The 25,745-nt window shown below is 43.5% G+C and overlaps 3 protein-coding genes and 1 pseudogene across 4 annotated transcripts in view; 1 reads left to right on the top strand and 3 right to left on the bottom strand.

The window, feature by feature from the left end:
- LOC109487695 (soluble guanylate cyclase 89Db-like) overlaps window positions 1-10,236 on the bottom strand; it is a 45,981-nt gene extending 35,745 nt beyond the window's left edge. For both annotated transcript variants that reach the window (XM_019791723.1, XM_019791725.1), the window contains exon 1: window positions 10,139-10,236. The gene's annotated coding sequence lies outside the window, so the exon portion shown is untranslated. The remainder of the gene's footprint in view (window positions 1-10,138) is intronic.
- LOC109487704 (UDP-glucuronosyltransferase 1-5-like) lies at window positions 5,487-10,943 on the top strand. Its single transcript, XM_019791745.1, has 5 exons — window positions 5,487-7,095; window positions 7,801-8,020; window positions 9,317-9,536; window positions 10,152-10,501; window positions 10,880-10,943. Exons 1-4 carry the CDS (start codon window positions 6,241-6,243, stop codon window positions 10,432-10,434), a joined length of 1,578 nt encoding a protein of 525 aa, XP_019647304.1. The 5' UTR covers window positions 5,487-6,240; the 3' UTR covers window positions 10,435-10,501; window positions 10,880-10,943.
- A 1,655-nt stretch (window positions 10,944-12,598) lies between these two features.
- On the bottom strand, window positions 12,599-13,967 carry LOC109487717. The gene has a single exon (XM_019791769.1). It carries the CDS (start codon window positions 13,741-13,743, stop codon window positions 12,610-12,612), a length of 1,134 nt encoding a protein of 377 aa, XP_019647328.1. The 5' UTR covers window positions 13,744-13,967; the 3' UTR covers window positions 12,599-12,609.
- A 5,199-nt stretch (window positions 13,968-19,166) lies between these two features.
- Window positions 19,167-25,512, bottom strand: LOC109487764 (annotated as a pseudogene).
- Between the last annotated feature and the right edge of the window lie 233 nt (window positions 25,513-25,745).

Below are 25,745 nucleotides of genomic sequence, written 5' to 3'. Positions count from 1 at the left end.
ACGAACCTCTCCACAAGGCTAAAAGGTCTACTTTTTGGTCCACTTTTTATGTAAAGGTCCACTTTTTGGTCCACTTCTTATGTAAAGGTCCAAGATTTTTCTTGAAAAGCTGGACTGGAATCGTAGAAAAACTGCCCCCTGTCTCATTGAATAAAAATTTATCTCTGATTTTTCTAGGAAATCCTCTCAAAAATGCGCGAAATGCCATTTTAGAAGGTTCATTTTTCAAAATTTCCCGGGGGAGCATGCCCCCGGATCCCCCTAGGAACCTCGTCCCTCGGGGTCCCCTCAAGCAGTGGGAAGAACCCCCCCCCCCATTCAAAATCCTGGCTACGGGCATGAGTTGTCTACATTTTGCTCGGCCTGACAGGATAGACCCTTTCCCGGTAGGCTGTCATGTCATGTCTGCAAATCACATGCAGGTCACTGACGTCAGGGAGTGTGTCTGGCCGGGCGCCAAGGTGAGGAAGCCTCGTGCAACAGGGACTGCCTCGACCGCTTTATAGACTTCATACATGTCTTGAAGGCATCCAATGCAGTTTTTATGGCTTGGAAACCCGATTTTTCAAAGCCAATATTGTAGTCACTTATCTACACACTGAGTTGAAACCACACTATATCCAAATGTATATTGACCCTCATGGAGCAAAAATACCCAAAATTCTGATGGAAAATGGTTACTGCAAGGGCCCTTGGCTGATTTTTAGAGTAGCACCCATAAAATAAAGGACTCATCTACGGTTTTAAGTAAGTATAAAATACTGATTGAAATGTGCTGAAGTCAAGCAGTATGTGTCAATATCATAAAGATTGCCTCATTCAAAATAGTTCCAGTTTTGCTGCTCTGAAATCGCATTGGAAGACTTTTTAAAAGCATCAATGCAAACGGATAAGACGATAAACATTAGGGACAAAAACAAACAATTTAAGATGATTGAGTAAAACCGAAAAGAACTTCAACAAGCCCCTGGACAGAAAAAAGGATTCCAGACGACGTCTTGAGAAAGCTAACCTGGAGTCCTGACTGTTGCCAGGGCGACTGGTTGACCAGGCTAAGGGAACGTAAGTGTGTTACCCTCGGGACATGTTCTTAAGACATTTCTGGAAGTGGTCTGGAGACAGATAGCACTCTCGAAAACCGAAGCAAAAAAGGCACATGTACATTCCTTAACTAGACCACTCTACTTAAGACCATTAGCGGATTGTCTCATTGGAAGCCTGTTGAAGAAAAGATCATGGATGGAATCTTGGCAGAGAGAGGGTTTGCCACTGGTTTGTGCTGGAGAATGTATTGAACAATCGGTCTGTGCAACAGTTTAAAATACCCGAGTTAAGACGTTAAGGAGGTCGCTAATACAACTTGTAACAAACATATGTGTGTGTTCAAATCGTTTTCCTGCTATGTAAAATGTGGCTACGTACTACTAGTATAGACGAGAGTCACTGTCATCTTAAGTATTGCCAAGCCCAATTTACATTGGATTACTAGCAGCTGCACATGTGTTAATTACAAAACAAGTGACCGGTACAAATAAAAACAAGGGTAACTGAAGGAGGGGACACTAAGGAACGTAAATAACTGAGTCTGTTGGTGTAAGAGACAAGACAGTGCATTTAGTGTGTTAGTAGGACATATATATATACATATATACAAGACGTGTAGGGGCGACTCAATGCAGCAGGGTCCTCGCCAGTCCAGTTTTAAACTGGGTGAGAGACCCCGCCTCCGCCACACCAGGCTCAAGTTCGTTCCACTCTTGGATGGTACGAGGGAAGAACGAGAGCCTATAATAGTTGTTCTCAGTGTGTTTTATATCGTGCTGTTGACAACAATGACAAACTGATAGAGTGTCCTTGATCTCTGAAGCCAAAGTGATGCACGTGTGCTTTACATCAAAATGAGCTTACCAGCAAGGAGAAACGTGTTTGTAGTACAAATGAACCCTGACTTTTGTAAGGTTCACCGGAACCCCTACCTTCACCCCGGAAGGAAAGTTTGCCTAGGCACCCTTGAATGAAAGTTTCAAGCAGACAAAAACCACCTGCATGCTGGGTGAGCTAATAAGTTGGACAGACGGAATAGAAACTTATATAATAGCCTAATATCCTTCGGTGGGGAAATGGATACAGGCTGGCAAATTTGATCCTGTTTTCCCCCCACCAAAAGATCTACTTGGAGATTAATAATAGCCGAACAAACCCAGTCTATACCTTACCTTGTTACATGGTTCAGAGGCTGGTGACCAAGCTAAAGAACACACTATCATGCTAACACACAATCATACTTAACGTACGCGTTATATGTACAATAAAACTACATGATTCTTCGTTTAATTATTTGATTCGTAAAGGTACAAGTACAGAATGCTAGCTATCGACCGCAGGTCCAGAGCAAGCAGCTAGGGGGCTCAAACTCCTGTCACTTCATCTCCAACACAAGAGCTATCTACCATGTAAATTTTGTGACCCTAGCATGCCTGGATCATGAGATATCAAAACCGGAAGTTCTGCTGCAGTACCATGACAAGCCGCCACGGGGCCCAAAATCTCATCAGTTCCAGGTCTCATCAAGACCTACCCACCTACCAAATATCAAGACAACCCATCCAGGCGTTCTTGAGTTATCGTGCTCACACACACACACACAAACAAACACACACACACACACACACACACACACACGAACGCCCCTGAAAACATAACCTTCTCGGCGAAGGCAACTCAACAAACAGGAACACATTAACAGGCATGTACGTATATCATTTACGATGGTGACCCCTCCCTTGTAAACGTGACAGGGGGGCAGTCAACAGTTGTTAGGCCGAAGAGGTCACCAACGAATACCTCGTCACAATTACGGCTATCATAATTATGTGACGTATAGATAATTCATCACCATCAACACAGCTGTAACAGGTATCTAGTGGTTAGTTGTTGGTGTCTCTACATGAACACGAAACCTACCGTATTGTCCTGCACACACCCTCCCCATTGCAGCCTGCAGATGACCAGGAATGTGCCAGCTTGCTGTCGGGCCGCCTGCCGCTGTCGGAAGGTCAGGACAAGCCAATAATGAAAGCCTTACTGGTCAAACTGACCCTTCCAAACACACCACAGATACAGACCCCGGCCGTCCTGCTGTAGACAGTGCGGTAGTTGGTGCCGGGCAGGACTGGAATGATACCGGTGGGACAGCCGTGGTCACAAACAAGGTCTAGCGCACGAGGAGGTTAAATTTAGCAGCACGAATGCCTGTGGACGGCGGCTGGGATATCGGATATACGGGTGGGGTTACGGATATATCGGAAGTCCTTGACAAAGATAGCCGACAATCGCTCTAGCTATAGCCAGGCTATATGTGTGTGTGCCAGAGCTTATGCATAACAAGTAGACAGCACACGTATATATTCTGGACAGTGTTCGCGAAACGCTATGCATTGGGCGGTGGGAACACTCATGCGATGGGCAATTTTTAAGACATCCAGTTTCCACTAGATGGAGACTGTTGATCGACCAAAATTGGTTTTGCATAATGTTAACCAATGACTTTAAATTGAACATACCCACCAGGGCTCAAAATACATTTTTCTGCATACCTGCACTGGTAGAGTTAACATTGAAAATAACCTGCATTAGGCAAATTTTACCTGCACGACTCAGAATGTAGGAAGCTATGAATCCTACTAAAACTGTGCAGAAAGCATTGCCATTATTTGTTTTATAGTATATAATTTTATAGGTGTTAACAGTGAATGCAGCAAATATAATCCAAATATACCTATATATGTATATGTATATATAGGCCCAGTACATGGACTAGTACTAGTAGATCTTGTACATGTGCTCTCCATTGCAAGCGAAAACTTTAAGTCTGCAAAACGTCTTTCCCTCCAATATTGAGATGATGTTTTCAAACCTACTGTATGTAAATCTGCTAGAATTAAGAGGATCAGGATTTTGCTTCTTCAGACATCGATATCGTGCTTCTTATTTCAATATTTGGGCCAAATAATCCGACGTTCTCATAAGGCCACAGCAAGTAAATTTTATGGATGACATCAGCGCGAGCATATTTTCGCCTGATTTTGAAAAAAAAAAAAAAGAAATTTTGTTGCCTTCTGACAGTGGTGAATCTACCGAAGATGGGCAAAAATGTCTGTTGCCATGCCGGAAGGTGGATGACAGATAACTATGAAGAGAGGAGACAAGAAAGGGCTCTGATTTAATGTTTCGTTTCTTACTTTGATGCTATGATAAGTGATGCTGGCTGTGATGTTTCCACTGGATCAAAACCATCAAGACGGTCAAAAATTTAGATTGTAGGAACCTTGTTTTTTCGGCCTGACTTGTTTTTTTTTTGCCCGCTCGCATTGAATTTGGAGTCTGCGGAGGATGTCATCCATAGAATTTACTTGCTGTGGCCTAACCTACATACTGTGTATAGATCGACATCAGAACACTGGCGGACCCGAATCCTAACTAAGAAAGCATCATGTTGTACACATGTAGAATGACAGACCTTTATGTAGGCATAGTTTTTAATCCTACTAAATGGCCAATACATCAGGGCACTCTATATGCCGCAACAAATTACTTCATCCCCCTGCCATTTGCGTAATTGGTTGGAGGGTTAGCCGTGGTGTGAATGTAAACCGGTAGCCAAACGAAAGCCGACTGCCGAAAGCCCTGTTAGCCTAATTAGTTCTTTTGGGGGTTTTCTCGGCGCGTGGTTGGGTTAATTTGGCGGGCACTTAATCTCATTTTGTCGTGACGAAACTGCAGCTTTGTGGTCTTTATTCCGTCTGTAGTGGCCTCTTCGTGTGATAGTTTTGAACGGCAGCGCCAAATAAACCTTGCATTAACAATAGTAATAATAATAATAACCTTTATTGTACATTCATGCCCTACCGGGCTAAGTACAGGCGAACAGATGAAATAGGTAATATACATGTTTGTAGTACAAACAGCTCTAAATCTACTCTAATACAGAAGTTCGGTTTCTTCTCGTTTCTTTGTGATGTTAAAAATATAATTTGAAATGGGTTTGTATAGTACAGGATGATTAAAGCGCATAAGAAAGATAAATTTTTTCAATATTAGACAAGAATTGGAAGTATGGAAACGTACTTACTGTCTAGTAATATATCTAAAAAGATCATTTCTTTTTAAAGATCATTATTATATATTATTAAGCTACAGTCAATAACAAAGTGGGCTTCATCTTCTACTTTGTTTGAGCTACAAGATTAACAAATTACAAGGCTTAAAAGTAGTTATTACTTGACCTAATTAGAAAGTTACTGTATTTGTTCTGCTTCGTCAACAAAGTTTCTGTGACGAATCCCTAAATACGTGCCAGAGAAGCTGACTTGTTACGCCGTTTTTTTTCTTTTGTAGAACATATTTTACTCTAGTGGCATCAGCTGTTAAGTATCTATCCAATAAAGTAGGGACAATAAAATAGGGACGAACAGTAGCCGTCTCTGGTCTAAGATACCACATGCTGTGACATTTCTTCCATTGGTTCGAAGTAGCTTTCTTTTTTAAAACATTTTGCATCATTTACAGTCACGACCATAATGTTCGAACGTTCCATGCGGAGATGCTCGTCCGTTCTAGAAGCGCCACTTGACATGATGTTTCATAATTGCAGTGATACGAGTACATGCATGTACATGAGTCAGTGAGTCACTTCTCCCTAATCTCCAAGCAGAGGTTGCGGGGGAATGATCGTTAGGTTTTTATATATGGCAGTTGTTGTTTTTTTGTCGCCAATCCCACCACCCGTCGGGAGCCGGCGACCTTCTCTGGCTAATGGCTACTGCCTGGCCAATTTGATACTGTCTTTTTGCCACCGAAAGGGATCTGCTTGGAGATTAACTTCTCTCGACATTAGCATTGTGTATTGCCGTAGCAGTAGCAGTAGCATTGTGTGCACGGACGGAAACATGATACTACAGCATTCATTACACAATATCTGTTTACGCACGGTTACACTTGACAGGGTGTAGGCTGTTAATACATATGAAGCACGTTTAAACTGTAAGTGTAATTTCCAACACAACAAATTGGACTACGTAAACTATTTGTGAAGGAATGAACAGTCCACCGCTTCTGTTGTTATGCAGATGACACACGTGACTCGGTGAGCAGTGGATCATGTGTTACAGAAAGCATGCTTTGTACTGCATGTACATGTAACGTTAGAGGTGTGACCTACATGACCCTACAGATGCCGCCATGATGCATATTCTCGGACCAATCATTCTAGCGACTGTAACGTCGCTGATCCTCTCATACTGTCAGTTTGCCGTTGGAGAGAAGGTTCTCTTGGTTTCCCTGCCGTTTGCAGACAGCCACTGGTTCGCCCATGCCAACCTGGGGCGTGCTCTTGTGAACAGGGGGCATGTTGTTACCGGTCTAATGTCGCAGGATAGTTTGGCGAGGCGAAAGACTCCCGAGTTTCTGTTCGAGACCTTCGACGACCGGGGGACCAGTGCACGGATGAAGGCGATCGAAGTCCAGCATGTCTCAAATGCTGAAGAAATGTCTCTTGTGAAGATAGTACAAGTCCCGAGCATGCTGACCGATGAACTGATGAAACACTGTGAGTTGTTGTTGGGTGACAGGGAGATGTTAGAGCGACTGAGAGACTCGCGCTACGGTGTGGTGATCACCGATACGTTCTTACCCTGTGGCGCCATACTCGCGGCCTACCTGCGGGTCCCTAACGTTGTCCACCAGCGATTAGAGCCGTTTGCGATGGATCTCGCGGCCACAGGCGTCCCCCGACCCCCGGCCTATGTACCAGAGGTGCCGTTACCGTTCTCCGATCAAATGACATTTCTACAAAGGGCACAGAACGCGATCGTCCCCACCCTATTGACTGGGGTATTACGAGGGATCCTACGCAGCAAGTTCGATGTTCTGGCTCGACAGTATCTCGGAGAAGACGAGACCCTACTGACCGCCATGTCGCAGGCTGACTTGTGGCTGTATCAGACCGACACCGTGCTAGATTTCCCGGCTCCCTCCATGCCCAACATGATCCAGGTCGGCGGGTTGAATGTCCTTGAGGTCGCTCCCCTTGCCAGGGTGAGTAACGCTGGCTTCTGCCTTGCATGACGAACACTAGCTAAAGCATATTCGTCCGTCTACCGCACAGAAGGAAAACATATTCGTTTTGCTCTGTTTCTTTTTCATCTTCACCAAACAAAAAAAGGTCAATGACCTCGACCAGGTAGTTGTCGCCATGGTAACTGGTGCTGCAGCAGACACCCTGCCGTGTTAGCTTACATTATGTAGCATGTGTTGGAGGAGCTGGTCACCATATATATATGAATGTGTTTAAGTAGGAAAAGAATTAAACAGAGCAGTAGTCTATATGGCATGGCTTTGTTAATTGAGTTAACCCATGTCAAATCTGAACAGCCAATCAGCAAGGAGAATAGAGGAAAGATGCATGCCTATTGGTTGCCTGCTCTACATGCCATTCTGATGACTCATGCCTAAATATGGTAGCACATATAGCACACTGCTATAGTACATTTTTATAACACAGCAAAAAGCTCAATTAAAACCATTCCAAAAGCCTGTATCACAAAAATGAAAAAAAAGAACACCTGGGGGTATTTGCCCACTCTACCTTTATGCCAAATTTCATGTTATTTATCCCAAAAATGAAGGAGTTGAATCAATTTAAAGAAATGGCAGAAGAAGAAGGAGAAGAAACGTGAGCAAAAACAATATGACTTATAGTGGTGAAGCCATAACTACGAATTATACAATTTATCGTTTCAGGACTTGGAAACATTTGTCCAGGGCTCTGGAGACCATGGCGTTATTGTTGTCAGCTTTGGATCGGTGGTCAAGGCGATGTCGACGGAAAAGGCAGAAATCTTCGCCGAAGTCTTCGGCCGCCTCCGACAGAAGGTGGTGTGGCGGTACACGGGAGAGAAGCCGGCCGGGCTGGGCAACAACACCAAGCTGATGAGCTGGCTGCCGCAGAACGACTTACTGGGTGAGTTGACAAAACACACCCGAAATTTGCTGCATTTCCCCCTAAAGCCACGGTCACAACCCACCGTACGTGCTTCTGCGTGCTGTCTACGTGCAAAAACGTGGGCAAACGCAGGGCATCCGTGCGTGGCCATGGTGAGTACCGCCTCCGTACGGAATCCTACGGATTTGGGAGCACGCAGACACGCCGTAGAACTTTAAGTGCATGTAGAACTTTTTCTACGTGCGGTCTGCGGATTCACCACCCGTGTGTGCGAGTACAAGCGACGCGCGTGCCCCGTACGTGCCGTGCTGAAGAAGCACGTGTGAGTACGGCCTCCTTACGGTAAAGTTGCAATCGCACAGAGATCGTAGGTTGTAAGCACGTACAACTCACTTACCACTTGCGCAACGTACCATGCACGCAACCGCTCACGGCCAGACGTGGCGTGCAGACCACTTCGCGCAACCGTGCGAGTGACGTGCGTAGACGCCACTCCTTCCCCACGTTTTCAGAAAAAAACGTAGCAGACGTAGCCTCCAAAAAACGTACGGGACACGTACGGCGGGTTGTGACCGAGGCTTTGTTTTCAACGGTATCTCATCGCCTGCATACCATTGTCATTTTTACCTACTACATCACTCGACTGAAAATGAGTACCAAGTTTCAGTTAGGGACCTTCTCTCAGATGCAAAGCAGAGGTATTGTGTTTTGAGAGAGCCGAACGCACTTATCGAAAATAGTACCAGGCTTGAGGTGGTTCAAACCTTACAGTCCGGTCTTACGCAGCTTGTACGTACTGTATAAAACTGACGTGTTATGCCTAAAGGCGGTTTACCGGTCAGGCGAAACACAAGTGTGAATTGTGATGGTTGGTCTGTCTAATGTACGCCCAGATCAGGGATCCATTGCAAGTGAGAAACATATGATCTGCAACATCATTTAACTGTATTACTACGTGTATGCGGTTATCAAATGATAAATTTATATTTTTGATGCGTCTAGACAAACCCTGTATCACAAACATGATCTGCTCCCACATTTTCCACTGTACAAAAAAGCGAGGAGAAGGTGACCTCTCTATATTAGCTCAGTGACTAGAACACTTTGTATATTAGCCTAGTATAGTACCCTTGTATGTTCCTTATGTATGTATGTCTAAGTCAAGCAGTGCATCTCTTGTCTCCAATTTCCTATATACGTTTGTTATGTGTCTGTTATATCTTGACCTGTACCTAGCCCGTCGTGGCATGAATGTACAATAAAGGTATTTGATTATTATTATATTAGCGATCAACATGTAGTGTTTTATTTTAGGCCACCCTAAGACTCGAGCGTTCGTCACTCACGCCGGATCGAACGGTGTGTATGAGGCCCTGCACCACGGCGTGCCCATGGTCTGCCTGCCGCTGTTCGGGGACCAGCCCGCCAACGCCGCCCGGGTGGTGGCCAGGGGACTGGGGGTGAAGCTGGACTTCAGCACGGTCACGGCGGACGAGCTGTACCGGGCCATTCTACATGTTCTTACCAACAACAGGTGAGCTCCACAGATCGTGAGCTTAACGGAGGAAATATGTATTATTTTGTCATTGTGTGGATATTATTTATAGGTAGACTCAACCAAAATAGGCGCGCTCCCGGAACAAGATAATATCATAAATATACTAATTCTGTAAAAATTCCGGCAGTAAAATTCGCGGGGCAGTTAGCTGAAAAATCATTAGGTGGTAACAGATCGAGTGTGATGGTTTTGCAGTGCGGGAGAGGTAACAGCGCGAAAATCGTGCCTCCACCAGGCCTTTCTACGGGAATACGGATAGTAGAATTCGGCAAAAAAAAGTAAAATTGGCCAAGGGAGTCCGGCCGCGGAGAGGTAGTTTCTTTCCCGCGGCCAGTCAAACCTACAAGGCGGCCAAACTCCCCTGGCAAATATTCTCCTATATATAGCCAGCGTAGTTAGTCTGGTAGAGACTAGCTTAAAACACCACGAATACTTACTCACATTTAACATTATACCGACTAACGCTTGCCTTATTATTGATTTCTTAACGTTACGTATCGATCAAATCGCTATAACGTTACAGTCATACGTAAAAACATTCCCCATGTCAAATAAAAAGCAGTTGCTACTGCTTCTACCTTGTTTTTAAAGCTACCGTGAGACGGCAGCCCGCCTGTCCCGTCTGCACCGTGACCAGCCCCAGTCACCCATGGAGCGGGCCGTCTGGTGGATAGAACACGTCATCAAACATGGCGGACTGCCCCATCTCCGCGCACGCGCCGTGGAGCTGCCGTGGTACCAGTACTACCTGCTGGACGTGGCTGCCTTCCTGTTGGCCGTCTGTTCAGCTGTTCTTGTGCTCATCTGGTGCAGCTGTTCTCTCGTCTGTAGAAAGATTTGCCGTAAAAGTGGCGACAAGCTGAAGTCTCAGTAGAGAATTCCAAAGATTGTAACGTTAGAGGTGGCTCACTAGCAGTATCTGCTGTATGTAACATCATAAGGCCACACCAATTTAATTTGTTGGTTCTCGGATTCGCCTCTTCGTTTTTTTCTGATTTGCAAAAAAAAAAATTGATTCTGGTCCTGAATCAACTGAAAAATGCTCATGTTTTGCCCCCCAACAGTTGAGGAAAGTCCTTGTCTTCCTAGTTGTTACAGTTTTCCCATCTATCATTGCAGTAGTTTGATTAAAAGTTCAAAATTCAATGTTTAAATTTTAACCCAGCCTTTTGTGTTGACTTCATTGCTCATTTTGTAGCATTTAAGCCTATAATAGGATGCCTCGACCTGTTTTTATTTTTAATTTTTTCGCCCTGTCGCTTCATATATTTTCTGAAAAAAAATCCGAGAACCAACAAATTAAATTGGTGTGGCCTAAGCTACGTTTGTATACATAGAATTAATTGATGAACTTTATTACAAAGCATTTGTATATGATGCAATGAAAAACAGCATGAAAAACAGCAGTAACTACAACATTTATCAGAGACCAATCTTAACATGATATCCTTATAACTAAACCAAGTAAACTGTAGGAAACTCCGGTAACTTATGATAAGTAATAAGTAACATAAAATGCAATGTTGTTAGTCTCCTAAATGTTTGATCTTCTACCCCGATATCTGCTTGTAGATTCAAGTCCGATTCTTATTTGACATTCGTCGAACTGTTTTTGCCAAACATCTACTTGCCTAGCCTCTACCAGGCACCGCGGATCGCTGGAAAAATAGTAGAAATTGGCCGAAATAAAGGGATAGTATACTAGAGAAGATCCAGGGCCATTAGAAGCTCCAATTTGCGACCCACGGAGCCTGTGCGGAGCTTCTATGGCCCCGGATCTTCTCTGGTATACTATCCCTTTATTTCGGCCAATTTCTACTATTTTTCCAGCGATCCGCGGTGCCTGGTAGAGGCTACTACTTGCCTGCATCTGGTGCAACTGTTCCCTCGTCTGTAGGGCGTGTTGCCTCAAAGGTTCTGACAAAGTCAAACGACAATAGGCATAGAGAATGGAGGTCTGTATTGAGTGAATGAATGAATGCCATTACTTAAAAAAACCTTGGTCGTAATTTGCTGTAGGAGTACGAGAGGAGTTGTTTCAATCTTTGCAACTGGCTGAATGTTACCTTTGCGGAAGAAGAACGTGTTATTTTTACTCCGTTTCCTTCCTCTTCCTCTTCGAGATCTGCTTCCGTTCCAAACAAATAAGGTCAATGACCTACACCAGAGCGTTAAGTTTGTTGCGCTAGACGTGCATTTTACTTTAAGGTAAAAATTATGTATTTGCTTTGCAAATGTTACCTTTCTAGTCTACACTCATAAGTAAACTTAATAAAAGAGGGTTCTACATATAGAGGGTACTAAACGCATTACAGGTACTACTTAATTTTCAACGTACGTTCTCCTTGGTATAGCAAATGTGAGCTGGACACGGCGTTTCCAATGCGTAAACCTAACATGATGAATTCAAATCCTGCCTAGCAGCCCCACCTAGCAAATCCACCAGGAAACTCATCCTAACCCCACCTGATCACCTCGCAGCTCTGCCTAGCAGCCCCACCTGGTGTCCTACCTTCCTGCCCTGCCTAGCAGCCCCACCTGGTGTCCTACCTTTCTACCCTGCCTAGCAGCCCCACCCGGTGTCCTACCTTTCTACCCTGCCTAGCAGACCCATCTGGTGTCCTACCTTTCTACCCTGCCTAGCAGACCCACCTGGTGTCCTACCTTTCTACCCTGCCTAGCAGCCCCACCTGGTGTCCTACCTTTCTACCCTGCCTAGCAGCCCCACTTGGTGTCCTACCTTTCTACCCTGCCTATAGCAGCCCCACCCGGTGTCCTACCTTTCTACCCTGCCTACATGTAGTAGCCCCACTTTATCTACAAACCCTTACTTTGTCTACCAACCAAAGCAGCATAACAACAACTACATACTGTAGCTTAACTATAGTTTGTGTGATTGAAATACAAAGACTGTTCTTTTACGAGTACATTTTTTAATTCTTTTGAAATAACAATTGCAAGAGATTCAGGAGGAGTCTGGTAGTGACAACAACAGTAATTTAGGTTTCTGGCTGAAGGATATTGTCTGATACGTATACATTTACAATGATCAGCTGAAAGAATCTATCCACTGTTGGCACTTGGTGTGTACGTCTAGTCTGTGCCCAGGCGGCATCGAGTCGTTCTTGAGGTCCTTAACGTCTTTAAGGGCAATATGAGGCTTCTTTAAGACGTATTCCCGCCGTCTTCCAGATGTAATCCCAGCGTCTTGCTCAGACAGTGTAGGAGACCCTGACCTGCCGTGTACCTCCAGTGTGGTGGAGCCGGCAGTGCTAGTCATCTGCAGCCTGTTGGGGTCGAGGATGTGGTCCACCCTCCTCAGCAGCACGCGGGTGTTCTCCCGCCGCATCACCGCCGACGTCTCCCGGTCCGCCCGGTGCAGCGGGTCGCACAGATCCTCCGTCAGACCCTCCATGTCGGGGATGGAGCAGATATTGACGGGCCGCTGCCCGGGTTTGTTGTTGGTGAGAGTGACGAACCCGTTATTACAGGTGAACTGCGTGTCGGTTCGGTTCAGTCTGCGGCGTAAATGAGGCAGTTGGAGCGGGGGAAGGTTCACGCTGGCGGTGACCAGGTTCCTGCGTGGCGTGTCCGTGTTTACGTTGACAGCTTTCGAGCTCGCAGGAAAGTTTGTTCGGTGGAAACTTTGCATGTCGAGGTGCACCGAAGCGACGAGTGCCCGCGGCGGTTGTTTTGGTTTAGTTGCCATGGTGACGCTACCTGTAGAATGTCTCATCCCCTGAGGCGCTATAGGGACTAAAGTCCGTCCCGAATGACTATAATTGTTCTTCACAGGTGTTAAACCTTCGCTTTCGCTGCGGACTTTTCCTTTTCTTTTACTCTTCTTAGCGTCAAGAGTCTGAAATTTGACATGTAAATCTCCAAGTTGACTTACTTTACCGTGCCTTGGTGTAACCATTTCCTGCTCCGTAGTAGCCAAGTTCTCCGAGCTTCTCACCGCGCCGCTCTTTTCTGTCAAGCGGTCGGGGGCAACGCTAGAGAGGAAGGTGACTCTCTTGGCCGGTCGGTGAGGCTGGTTCTCTTGCCAGTGTGTTTTCGCCATGTTCTCCAACAGTCTGAGGTTATCTGCACCCCTCCGTACAGAGTCCAATCTCCGGTTACGGAACAGGTGATCGTCAAAATAAACCCTATCCACACTTCCCGTAGACTCCATAGCTGCCATCGGAATGTCCTAACGTCGTGTCAGAAACAGAATCGTACAAAACTCGTGTTGGAGAACTTTTCCTTCACACGTACACGTACTGTACACTTAAACGCTCTCTGTGAACAACAAGCCTCTCCGCTTGGCCCTCGTACAAATCTGCTTTTAAGAGGTGACTTAGCAAACAGAGGTGTACAAACAAACGCAGGTTGCCTGGCGGCGGCATGCAGGCCTGCCCGCAACACCGACAGCTGTTTAGTCTAACCACCAAGCAGATGTGAGAGACTCCGGCTTGATTTCAGGCGCTCTGCACAACTTTCTAGTGTCACACCCAACTAGATGTCGCGGGAAAAAAAACGCGCAACGCTGTATGGGCCATACGTGCAAAACGATGCCAAAAAAGGGCAAACATTTACTTGGAGATTATGTTTGCTTCACGTAACGTATTAGTGTACTTAGTGGGTCATACCACGTACGGTAGCGGGGGCAGAGGGTCAAAAGGTGAAAATCTGCGGACACGTCATCTCAGGTGTGGGAGTTGAAGACGGCCGACACAAGCATGTCGGTACCCTGAAAGCCAGAACTCGTTTTCAGGGCCGCAAAAGCCCTTCGCCCGCTGGTGTAAATTAGGCCATGTTGATTTGATTATATGGATGACATCCGTGCGCGCATGAATTTTCGGCCGTTTCCAAAAAAAAAAAAAAGTTTTCAACCATACTGTAAATCGTACAAAACAGTTGCAAAATGAGCAAAAATATACCATAAGTTACAAAAAAAATTAATAAAAACTATACCAATGTCGTAGAATGCCAAAATCAAACGAAAAAAGACGAAATTGTAAAGAAATGAACTTGAAGACTAGATTATTCGCCAGACCATATTCTGTGCCATTTGCTCAACCCTCATGACCACGTAGATTTCATAATGAAAAGAACTTTTTTTTTGCAAAACTTTATTTTTATTCGCACGCGCGCATCAGTTTTGGGGCTCCCGGAGGATGTCATCCATATAATCAAATCAACATGGCCTTACCGCTACGGGGGAGTCTAGCCCGGGGGAAGTTTGGCTGGCCGTACAAGTTCTAGGGCCGGAAAAACCCCTCGGGCTCAACTCCTCCGTAGCGATAATTTAGACAGGCGGGCGTAGGGCTCTTGGCTGCTGAAGGAAAACGGCTAACGGCCCGATACTAGTTTTGGCATCCAGGATAGCATGTCGGCAGAAGGTACTGCGCCCGCCCGAAGCCAGCAAGGATTTTTTTTCACGATTTTTGTTTTGATTACTGGTCAACGTTGCAGCAGACTTTTGTTCGGATTGCAGACGAAATATCTTTTCCGACACATTTGAAAACTACAGACAGGTTGTCATCATTTAAAATAGGCATGTCAAACTTTCCCGCTCCGGCATTGGAACGCGGGGGCGCGCGAGGCAGTAAATATTTTTAAACGATCGTTAAAAATCAACCGTTTGTATTATGAAAATAAAAATCGTTATCAACAATGTATATGATGTCAGCTATCGTGTCATTGTATTTTTAGTTGAAAATATGGATCAATAAAGGAGCTAAAAATCAGCAAAGTTGAAAATACAGCCGAAAATCAGCCCCGTTCGGACGCCGCGAACGCGGCACGCTATTTTGAAGCCGCCGGGCGGAGACGTCTTCTTCCACTCAAAAGCCACAAACCGCTCGGGCTCGTAGAACTCTGGGAATGGTTTGATGTGAAAGGGCAGAGTTCAGGGTTCACGACAGCGGTGGGACAAAGTTGATACGTCATCGCTGGCGGGAGGTACGAGTCGAGAAGGAAAGCGTCCAAAAAGTATGTGAAAAATTTTGCTATTTTTCTTGAATTTAACAATTTTGTCCGCCCATAGCAGCAAATATAAACACCTTGTGGTTATGTTGGTGTAGTTTTTGTTTCATTTGAAGCGAGTTTGAGCTGTGGGTTTAGCGAAACATTTTTTTAGTTTTTCCCGGCCGCCGGAAAAATGGTGCGTGCTATGCGCGCGGCCGGCCCGGGCCGTGCCGTGAGGGGAGGGGGGCGTTAGATCGCGAACGTTGTCGGTTTAATTCAACCTATAAACATGAATTCCGCTGCTCTTAAGTAATATATTTTATGCGTAAGTGTGTTACACTTTTAATTTACGACAACGTGGCATATTTTGGACGAAAAAAAAACTTTAGCCGGATCGGATCATGAGATTGTCATAAAGTGTTATATTCAATGTTATGTTTTGTCCTGCGTGATCAAATGTAACGTTTACCCAGCCCCTGATGTAGATTTTTTTTTGTTTACTGATCCAGTTTTGAAGAAAAAATATCAAATTTCTTGTTTCTGATGTCAGATACCAAGGCCAAATCTAGTAACCCCACTATTTTTTTTATATTGCCACTTGGTTGATTTCATTTTTAAAATCTTAATTCAACAAAGAAAAGTGAATCATCCTGAACATTTTGAATGGCTATTGTTGTTGTTGTTGTTGTTGAATCTATTACTCCGCTCACTCTTGTCAGAAGATGGTCCCATGTGATTGTCTTCTTCCTCCTGTGCATTCTCTCTTCCCAGTGTACCCATCTCTTGTTGCTTTTTTCCAATTGGTCGGCTTCATGTTCAGTGGTGGTTTCCTCTTCTGTTCGTTTTCTTAGTTTTATGTTTTCTTATTCGTTTCCTTAGTTTTCTGTTTTCTTTTTACATTGGCTATTTATATATGGCTGTACATGTATATTAAAGTACACAAAAAGAGACTAGATACTAATTCTACCCATATTCTATTTTAGTGGATGAAGAAGAGACATGCAGGAGAGCTGTGCAGAAATGCAGGATTGAGTCTTACTGCACATGAAACTGGCAGCTGTCAAGTTGAGCATGACAGATTCACAAACGGGCCATTATTGGAGTTGTTTAACTTTGTCAACAAGACTGGGCTCAAGAAGACACGAGAGTGAAGTGGATAGAAAATGTGGATAAAGATTGTAAAGATACCATTTTATCTTTTTCAAGTAAATTTAGCTGTAATTGTAACATCCATAAATACATGTACTATGTTACTATGCTAAGTAGTTAGTGTAAAAATGCAATTTAAAAGACTAATAAGTATATTGTAAAATGCTAATTAGCATATTGTTAATTGAAATAATTGTTAGTTAATTAAGAAATGAATATTGAATATTAGTTTGAATACTACAGTTTGCTCATATGTCAACAGGTTACTATGACATCTTTATTATACGAAGAAAAGTGACATGTATCCTGATATGTGTATAAATGTTGGTAATTATGCTCATTTGCATATTTTGGTATTTAATCATCCTCATTAAAATGCTTTGTTTACTTATAAAGGGAAGTTAGAACCACAAAAATACCTTGTTAGTATAGAGCTCTGTTCACAATTTGTATCTTACCTGGGACCTCGTTACCCGTACAAATGAGGTAATTATGTAATTATGTAATCATTAGCCTAATTAGGAAAAAATGTGTAAACTTTTGTATGTATAAAGATGAAATTAAAGACCTTTATGGCAAACTGTTTGATCCTAAGATGCTGAAAATTTGAAGATTGTAGCATGAAAACTTTAAGAGATACAATAAAAGGTATGTCAGATATTGTTGATTTATGGTCCCTTTTGGTGCCATGACTAATTAGCCTATTCCCATAGGACCAATACTTAAGCATCTTCCAATGAAAACGTCAAAATCATAAACTTTGAAAAATTCTAGAAAATCTCAACTTTGTCCAATTTTCATGCGAAATGAAGCATTCTGACCGGAAAAATCTACTCTATAACAGGGAATCATTTTTAATAATCCCTGGTGCCCCCCTATTTTTAGTGTGACATCCCTATTTAAAACGCAGAAGTACTATGCACAAGCACAATACATTACGGGTTTCGCGGTAACGCAGTACGTTCTGCCGACGTGCTTCGGACGCACCACTTACTGGTTGGAAATATGCTGGCCAAGATATGCTGGGGGATGTTGCAATGGATATCTTTTCGCAGACGCATTTTTACAGTGGTACCAGTAAATATGTATAAACGTTGTATCTGTATCTGTATAGCCGGTATAACCGCCTTTCGGCGTAACACACCAGCTTCTCAGGCACGCGGCACGGCGGCAGCTGGCTACATTACACCGATCGACTTACCAGACCTAACCCTTGAACTTCTAGCTCTAGACATTGTTTAAAGCTATCTAATGACAATGCCCCTACTGTACTTGGTGACAGTGAGTTCCACTCTGCGATAGTTCTAGGAAAGAATGAATTCTTGAACACCTCAATCCTTGGTTGATAACTCTGGTACTTGAAGGCATGGCTATTTCTTGTTGATACAGCTACAGTAGCTTAAACGGAGGAAATTACACACATAATCAAAATAATACGTCAAAAAATAAACAAAAAATCTGTCTCACACACATACTCCTTTAATGGACATACTGCCCATTTTTTTTTAACAGAATGATGCTTCTCAAACATCCATGTCACACCTACCAAATTCACCAATTTCACACTTCCCATAATGCCTAGTACGGTCACGGATATGACGTAAGACCACCCCCCTCCCCCTTCCTCGATGTAATATTTCCAACAAGTTCTATCGACAAACTGGTCAACAGTGTTGTTTGAATTATTTCTCTAGTATAAAGCACATGCCATAATTGCATTTTTGTTGGAATTAGAGAAAATGACGTACCTTCTATCGTTCTACCTTCTACCGAAGACTCTCCTACTCGCACGGTCGCATTACGTATATTAGAACGATAGAAGGTACGTCATTTTCTCTAATTCCAACAAAAATGCAATTATGGCATGCGCTTTATACTAGAGAAATAATTCAAAACAACAGTTGACCAGTTTGTCGATAGAACTTATTGGAAATATTACATCGAGGAAGGGGGAGGGGGTGTTCTTACGTCATATCCGTGACCGTTACTAGGCATTATGGGAAGTGTGAAATTGGTGAATAATCTCTACTAATCTTTTCTCAGACCAACATTGTTCTTCTATGTTGCAGCAATAAAAAAGATGTTCTGTAGACATCTTTCACAAAAGTTTTAACATCTGTGTCAACAATATTGCAAAATCTTGACAAAGACATCTACTATGGCTGTCAGGCACTTGTGTATGATCTTCTTAGATAGTACTGAGGCCACACCAATTAAATTTCTTGGTTAACGGATTCGCCCGCTTGATTTTTTTCTGATTTGAAAATAAAAATAAAAATTCAGAATCAACTGCAAAATGCTCATATTTTGCCCTGAACAGTTGAAAACAGTCCTCTTCATCCTAGTTGTTACAGTTATTCCATCCTTCAATGCAGTGGTATCATTAAAAGTTCAAAATACATTGTTTAAATTTTGAACCTGCCTGGTGTGTTGACTTCATGGCTCCTATCGTACCATTTTGTATCATAATAGGATACCTGGGCCTGTTTTTATTTTTTTCGCCCGCCCGCTCCATTATTTTTCTAGAAAAATCCGTTAACCAAGAAATTAAATTGGTGTGGCCTGAGAAGATTTTAAAATTTTTTGCACCACTGCTCCTCAGTACCAGAACAAAGCTCAGTACTACAGATATGTTAGTTTTTATGTAGAAATATTACAAACATTCAGTTTTCATTCAAACAACAGTTCATCATGTTCAAGTTTACACCTTACAAAATACCATGTACAGCTCTTCATATCAAACTATATACAGTGCAGGTTGTGCTATTTCCACTATAATACACACAGGTAGGTGCCAACAACCAAACAGCTAACATTTCTTGGCCAACAGATCTGCAAAATCCGAACAGATCCCATACAACGTAGCAGCACTAGCCGACAAATGCACATGCCTTCATAGGCTTTGTTCTCACGGCCACACCTGGGCAATTGTATTGAGGTCAACTGGGTGCTCAATGTGAGCTCAACCGATGTTGACTTCATGCAGTTCATTCTTCAGCTGCTAGAGGTCTCTGCAGTACAGGGCTTCCAGTACAACAATACAGCAGATGAAGTTACTGCCCAGTTTTTCCAACACTTTCCATAGTCAGCACAGTCAAGAAATGAGGAAAACTCAAGCTGGAATTCTGGTTGGACCCACAGCAATTGCTTGCACATACACATGTGCGTTACGTCTATGTCCAGATGTGCACACTGCAACATCACACCGTAAAGGCCACTTCTCCTCTTTTCTGCTAATCACTCGCTCTGTCCATCCGTTCCCCCCACCCCTAGCTGCTCCCTCCGTCCTTCGTGACCACGACCTTGCGTAGTCGCGTGTTCCTGGCGCCGGCAGGTTTGGCGGAGGACGGCGGTGACGGGAGCGTGGGTAGGACCCCCGGTGTCTCCACCACGTGGTACCTGAGCAGCCGTGGCGCGGAAGACGGACTCACCGGTCTCCTTAAAGCCGGCCTCCCGGGGACCTGAGGGGGGGTGGAGCGTCCTGGTCTTGAAGGAAACGATGGTCGTGCAGGGGGGGTTGTGGTGGACGGAGGGGGAGATGGGGTGGAGTGGGGGGAGGTGGAGACAGAAGAGGATGTGGAAGGTCTTTGTCTTGGTAGGTCACCTGGTGGGAGATCTGGAAGATAAAGACATGACCATCTGAGACCAGACTGTGAGGTTTGATAAGTGTGTTGGGTTCTTTAACATGCGTGGGGTGTGGCTCTCCCCAAACACAGGACCTCATCTAACGTCCTATCTGAGGGACGTCCCTAACCGCAGCTAGGTTACTCATTTACACCTGAGTGGAGTGAGGAAAATTGTTTAAAGTGCCTTTCCCAAGGGCACAAGATTCATGACATCGGGCAGGATTTGAACCTGGGACCTCTTGGGTCAGAGCCAAACACACTACCGCCACGCCACACGACCCCAGCCCATCTGTACGGCATTTGTGAAATTAAAGCAACTGAGTAATCCTGATTCTGAAATAGCATTGCAGAACTGCAGGTAGAAGGAGAAAACTTCTGCATCTATAAAAAAAAACCTTGAAAGAATTACATGTACATACGGCCAGAGCAAGTAAATTTTATGGATGACATATTCCAAATCTAATGCGAGCGGGCGAAAAAAAACAAGGGGGGCCGAAAAAAACAAGGTTCCTACAATTTAAAATTTGACTCAATCATTGTACATATGGTTTTGATTCGGTAGGAACATCACATATACACAGTCAGCATCACATATCACTGCATCAAAGTAAGAAACACAACATAAAATCAGAGCCTTTTCTTGTCTCCTCTCTTCATAGTTATCTGCCATCCACCTTACGGCATGGCAACACATATCTTTGCCCATTTTTGGCATGTTGACCACTGTCAGAAGGCAACAAAATTTCTTGTTTTTTTTCCAAAATCAGGCGAAAATTAATGCCATCCATAAAATTTACTTGCTGTGGCCTAATTTGCTGCCCTTAATGAGCCACAAGCACAAGATGGGAACCTATGTGTTACCTGTGGTGATGTTGTGTAGCGCTCTCATTGGTCCAGACCTGACCCCTGACCCGGTTGTGGGGGACCGTCGGAGCTTCGCGGCCGAGGTCGGAGGTGACGGGAGCATCGGAGATCGCCTGGAGTCAGAACTTCTGGTCACACCTGGCCTCGTCCTGTTGGAAACACGGCCAACCATAAATACTTTCAGAAAAAGGGCTCTGCAATCTTTAATTCCAGTCTACCAGCAGCACCAAGGTTGTATCTTATAAAAGTTATATATTGGTGAGAGGGCCAAGCTTGTAACTTTTTATCAAAAACAGCTTTTGGCAACTTTGTGTTCTATTTCTGTAACATGTTACCTTGAGGGAAGGCCTGTTCTGTTTCCATTGCTGATGTTTTGTAGCTCCTTCTCTAGCAAACTTCTCTCTGTCTTCAGCTCTGTGGAAGAAAAGACAAGACTTAAGCTGGCAAATCAAATCCTTGGATTCAAACAACACAGATGCAGGGACAACGGCCTGTAAGACAAGTCCTTCTTCCTTGACAAATGGCTCTACTATTATATATAGAGCCCAGCAACAATGCAATATTACTTCAGGACTTAAACATACATACGCTTGCACACAAACACAAATACACACACAAATTTACACACATATGCAAATTCACATACAGTGTCACACAAATACATATAGTATTACATAAATACACACATACAAATACACAGTCACACATATACAAATAGATGCTACAAGACAGTACATACCCCCTAGAGAAGGTTCCACGACTGCTGCAGGTGTGCTGGCCCTACTCCTGAAGTCTGCCTCATCCTCCAGGCAAGTCTGCAGAGAGAAGATACATTGTACATCATGTAGTTGTATGAGTGGGTGGGACTACTTTCATTTCTAGGTTCATTTCTTTCAAGCAATTAAGCTCACAGTGGGCACATACATGTAGAGTGCAGTACTGAAGCACGTCGGCAGAACGTACTGCACCTGCGCGAAACCCGTAATGTATTGTACATAGCAGAATGTCTCATATAAGGTTGTATTTGCTCGTATAAGGTCAGCATTTTGACAGTAGTTTCCAAATGTTATGTCGGAAAGAATATCCTCTGCAACAGGCAAAATTCGGATGCAACGGTGACCAAAAACCCAACAAAAAACGCAAAAATACGGGGTTCTGCGCAGGCGCAGTACGTTCTGCCGACGTGCCCAGTACTGAATGCATAGGTCAAAGTGAGACAACTTTTACAAATCATATGCTTTGTTTCAAATTCTCTTTATTAGCTTTCGTGAGTTTTGAAAAGCCTTGAATTGTACGTATGATGAATATTACACCAATGGGAGCAGCCGTTTCATACACACCCTGTAAACATTACACCAATGAGAGAAGCTGTTTTATACCGACCTGTAAGAAGGCAATGTCCTGTGTCAGCACACTGCATTCTTGCTCCAGAGTTTGTCTGCCAAAAAAAAATTGCAACTTTAACAATACATTTGTATTTTGAGCCCTTTTTTTCCCCTGAGGGAGGCCAATACCCATACATAATATATCATTGGATCCCAATAAGTTTCTTGTAACAGAAATGTTGCAGTTAAGTGGGTAAACTATGCTGTGATGTGACTGACCTGAGATGCTCTACCACCTGGTCTATCCGTGACACATTCAAGTTGTCCTGCAGTCTGTCTATCTGGTCACTCATACCAGAGGAGATGGACATCCTGTGGGCATAGAAGACCAGTATCATACACTTATTCCATCACTGCCTTATGCAAGATGGTCAACTATTTGGTAGCATTTGTGACAGAGTTTCCAATAGTGTTTTTTTTATTAAACTGCATAACTCAAGAAGTTATGGACTGATTGCTATGAAATTTGCTATGTGGTTAAGTCTCGACCTATCAAAGATATAGTTACTTTCTGGGCCCCCTTGCATGTTTTCTTGGTACTGCCGTGGAGGTCGTGTTGTTGACAATTAGGTTTTGGTCCACATTTATAGATGATATACAATGTAATGTATAACTAGAAAGGTAACATTTGCCAAGCAAATGCATGTTTACCTTTCCATATGGTCTGCTCTGTTAATTCTTACTCAAAAACATTCATATATATGGTGACTGGAGTCTAAATCCTTGCTACTATAAAATTGCAACATGTAGCCCAACACGAGTTACCATGGTGACAGACGTCTGGTCCAGGTCATTGACCTTTTGTGTTTGGGGAAGAGGAAACTGAGCAAAAAAAATGTTTTCCTTTGGTAAACATATAATCATAATTGCCACCATCTAGTTGGATTTGTTGGGTTGAATAAAGTTTGTTTGCTGCTGCCTTACCTATCATCATCACTAGAGGGCGTCGCTGTACGCCTGAGTGGAGTCTCCCTGCCACTCCTGCTGCTGCGGGCAGACGATGGGCGACTTCCTGACGTAGAAGGTCGGCTGCCAACATGGCCAGTGGCTGCAGGGTGACACAACATGTTCTTAATTGAAGTTGCCCAATTATCATATATAAAAACTGACTAGGACGGAAGTATTGTTATGTGCTATGCTTGATGTTTATTCCTGGAAGTTGCAACACATAATAAACATGCAAATTCACTGGTTTGACTCTTCCACATTTGACTCATCACTCATAAAAAGTGATTTGTAGCTACCACTCATGTCTATTCTAAATCTCCTCAGGCAGAGTGTAGTAAGTGCATTATCTCAGCCTTACCTTTGTCAGTAAGAGCATACTGAATCACTCCTGGGTTGTGTTTTGACAATAAGTCCTGCACATTCCTGCAACACAAAATACCCAAATCATTTGTTGTTGTTTTTTTCTAAAACTTCTGGGAACAAGAATGTACATGCAAGAAATTCATAGACAACATAGAATGCCTTAAATTGTCTTAACAGTTCAATTTGAATTAAATTAAAATAGACAAGTGTAAAATGACCCGAACTGTGAGAGAAGGGAAGATTCCGAATTTTCTTAACTGTCCTTCTTGATGTTTTGTAACTACCTTAAGATTTAATGCTGTAAATCTTGAATATTTTAGCATTAGTAAGTTTTCAGTTTCAATAGTGCAAAAGTTAGTTTACACATTATAGTGTATGTACATTTATTATCTTATTTTTGTAACCCCTTAGAAAACTACTATGTAGGGTTCTAGCTAGCACAAAGTAGCGTAGATTTTGACCCCCTATGCTAAATTTCCCCCCTACGCTATAATTTTGACCCCCTACTCTAAATTTCCCCCCTACACATTCAGCATAGGGGCATTGTGACTGTATTTCTTTGTTCAAGAATGCCAGATCAAATGTGGAAAATTACCAATCAAGGATGCATTGTACATACCTTAGAAATAACATTTTTTCCCTTTGGGGATCCCTCAAATGGCCCCTTTTTAGGTCAAATTTTTAAAAGCTCTGCACCACAGAAGGAGGGCCCATCGACAGGCAGCCAGTACCACTACGCTAAAATTACATCCTAGCTAGAACCCTACTAGGTTAAAAAAACCTGACCCTTACCTCCCCTCAGAGTTGGCACGTTCCTTCAGGTTCTGCAGCAGGAACTTGATCTCATCCACGATCAGTTCCCTCTGGCGCGGCGGCTCTGGGAGGTGGCCGGATCCCAGACCAGATCCCCCGCCGGATCCCCGCCGGATCAACTGCTCCGTGTCGTCTCGATAATCCTGCCAGATCTCTAGCAGAGTTCTCACCTGTCAATCAATGTTGATCTTTAGGATTAACTTAATAAGCCACAGGATTTAGGTTCAAAATGTACATGTTTTTCTAAGTAAGATCAACAAGTTACATTATGCTATCATGAATTTCAAGCTCCGTTCGTAGTTACATTCTTAAACTTAAAATTTTGGTTCCAACACAAAAAATAGCTCTACATGACAGGGGAGTTGAAGCAACCAAGGAGGTTCCTTTTTGAACCTCCTTGGAGCAACAAATTGTACTCTCTGACGAACCAACTCCCCTGGCATATCATCTGTCTTTTGGGCCCATTTCTACTCTTTCAAGCCACTAATTCTAAAGCTTGGTAGAGGATAGGTTTATTGCAGCCCAGGTATACTAGAAGGCTTATGACTATAACGTTAACATAAAACTATTTACATCCACTATACACTAGGAACACAACTATAAGTTCTAACTGACCTCTGTATGCAGCTCCAAGCTTTGCTCCACCAAGGTCGTTCCCAGAATGCCCTTCACCTCCTCTAGCTCACCGGCGGGTACGTGCTCCTCCACCGTCCGCCATAACGACATCGGCGGCTCGTACGCCTCAAGGTCAAAACTGGCCTCAAGGTCAGGAAGGGGACTATCCATTCTTCCTGGGTGTCCTCGAGTGTCACGTAAGAGATCCTACCATCTTAAAGCTGAGAAAGTTTTCAAGAAGTTTTCTTCCTTGGCTGAGAAAGTTTTTCCACAAGTTTTTCACTTAAATTTCCATCATTCCAACTCATGTAAGGAATCTTCCCATCTTAAAAGTAGCATTGTTAAATCTTCTACTAAGAAAGGGAGCTGCTTTTCTTCCTTGTGTCTTGATTGTGTCACATTATGTTTAAGTCCAGAGTTTGCATCTCCATGGTAGGATTGGATAGTGAGTCTCCCACTACAGAACAATT

The sequence above is a fragment of the Branchiostoma belcheri genome, unplaced genomic scaffold (genome assembly GCF_001625305.1).
Source record: "Branchiostoma belcheri isolate BF01 breed outbred unplaced genomic scaffold, Haploidv18h27 scaffold9, whole genome shotgun sequence".
Taxonomy (NCBI): Eukaryota; Metazoa; Chordata; class Leptocardii; order Amphioxiformes; family Branchiostomatidae; genus Branchiostoma; species Branchiostoma belcheri.
The sequence above is the reverse complement of the archived record's forward strand: the minus strand, read 5'-3'. Positions and strand labels throughout refer to the sequence as shown.

Excerpts from the sequence above, each read along its gene's own strand:
- LOC109487704 (XM_019791745.1), top strand. The coding sequence starts at position 6,241 with ATGATGCATATTCTCGGACCAATCATTCTAGCGACTGTAACGTCGCTG. Across the intron at positions 7,096-7,800 it reads AGGTCGCTCCCCTTGCCAGG|GACTTGGAAACATTTGTCCA; the intron begins GTGAGTAACGCT and ends TTATCGTTTCAG. Across the intron at positions 9,537-10,151 it reads CATGTTCTTACCAACAACAG|CTACCGTGAGACGGCAGCCC; the intron begins GTGAGCTCCACA and ends TTGTTTTTAAAG.
- LOC109487717 (XM_019791769.1), bottom strand. The coding sequence starts at position 13,743 with ATGGCAGCTATGGAGTCTACGGGAAGTGTGGATAGGGTTTATTTTGAC.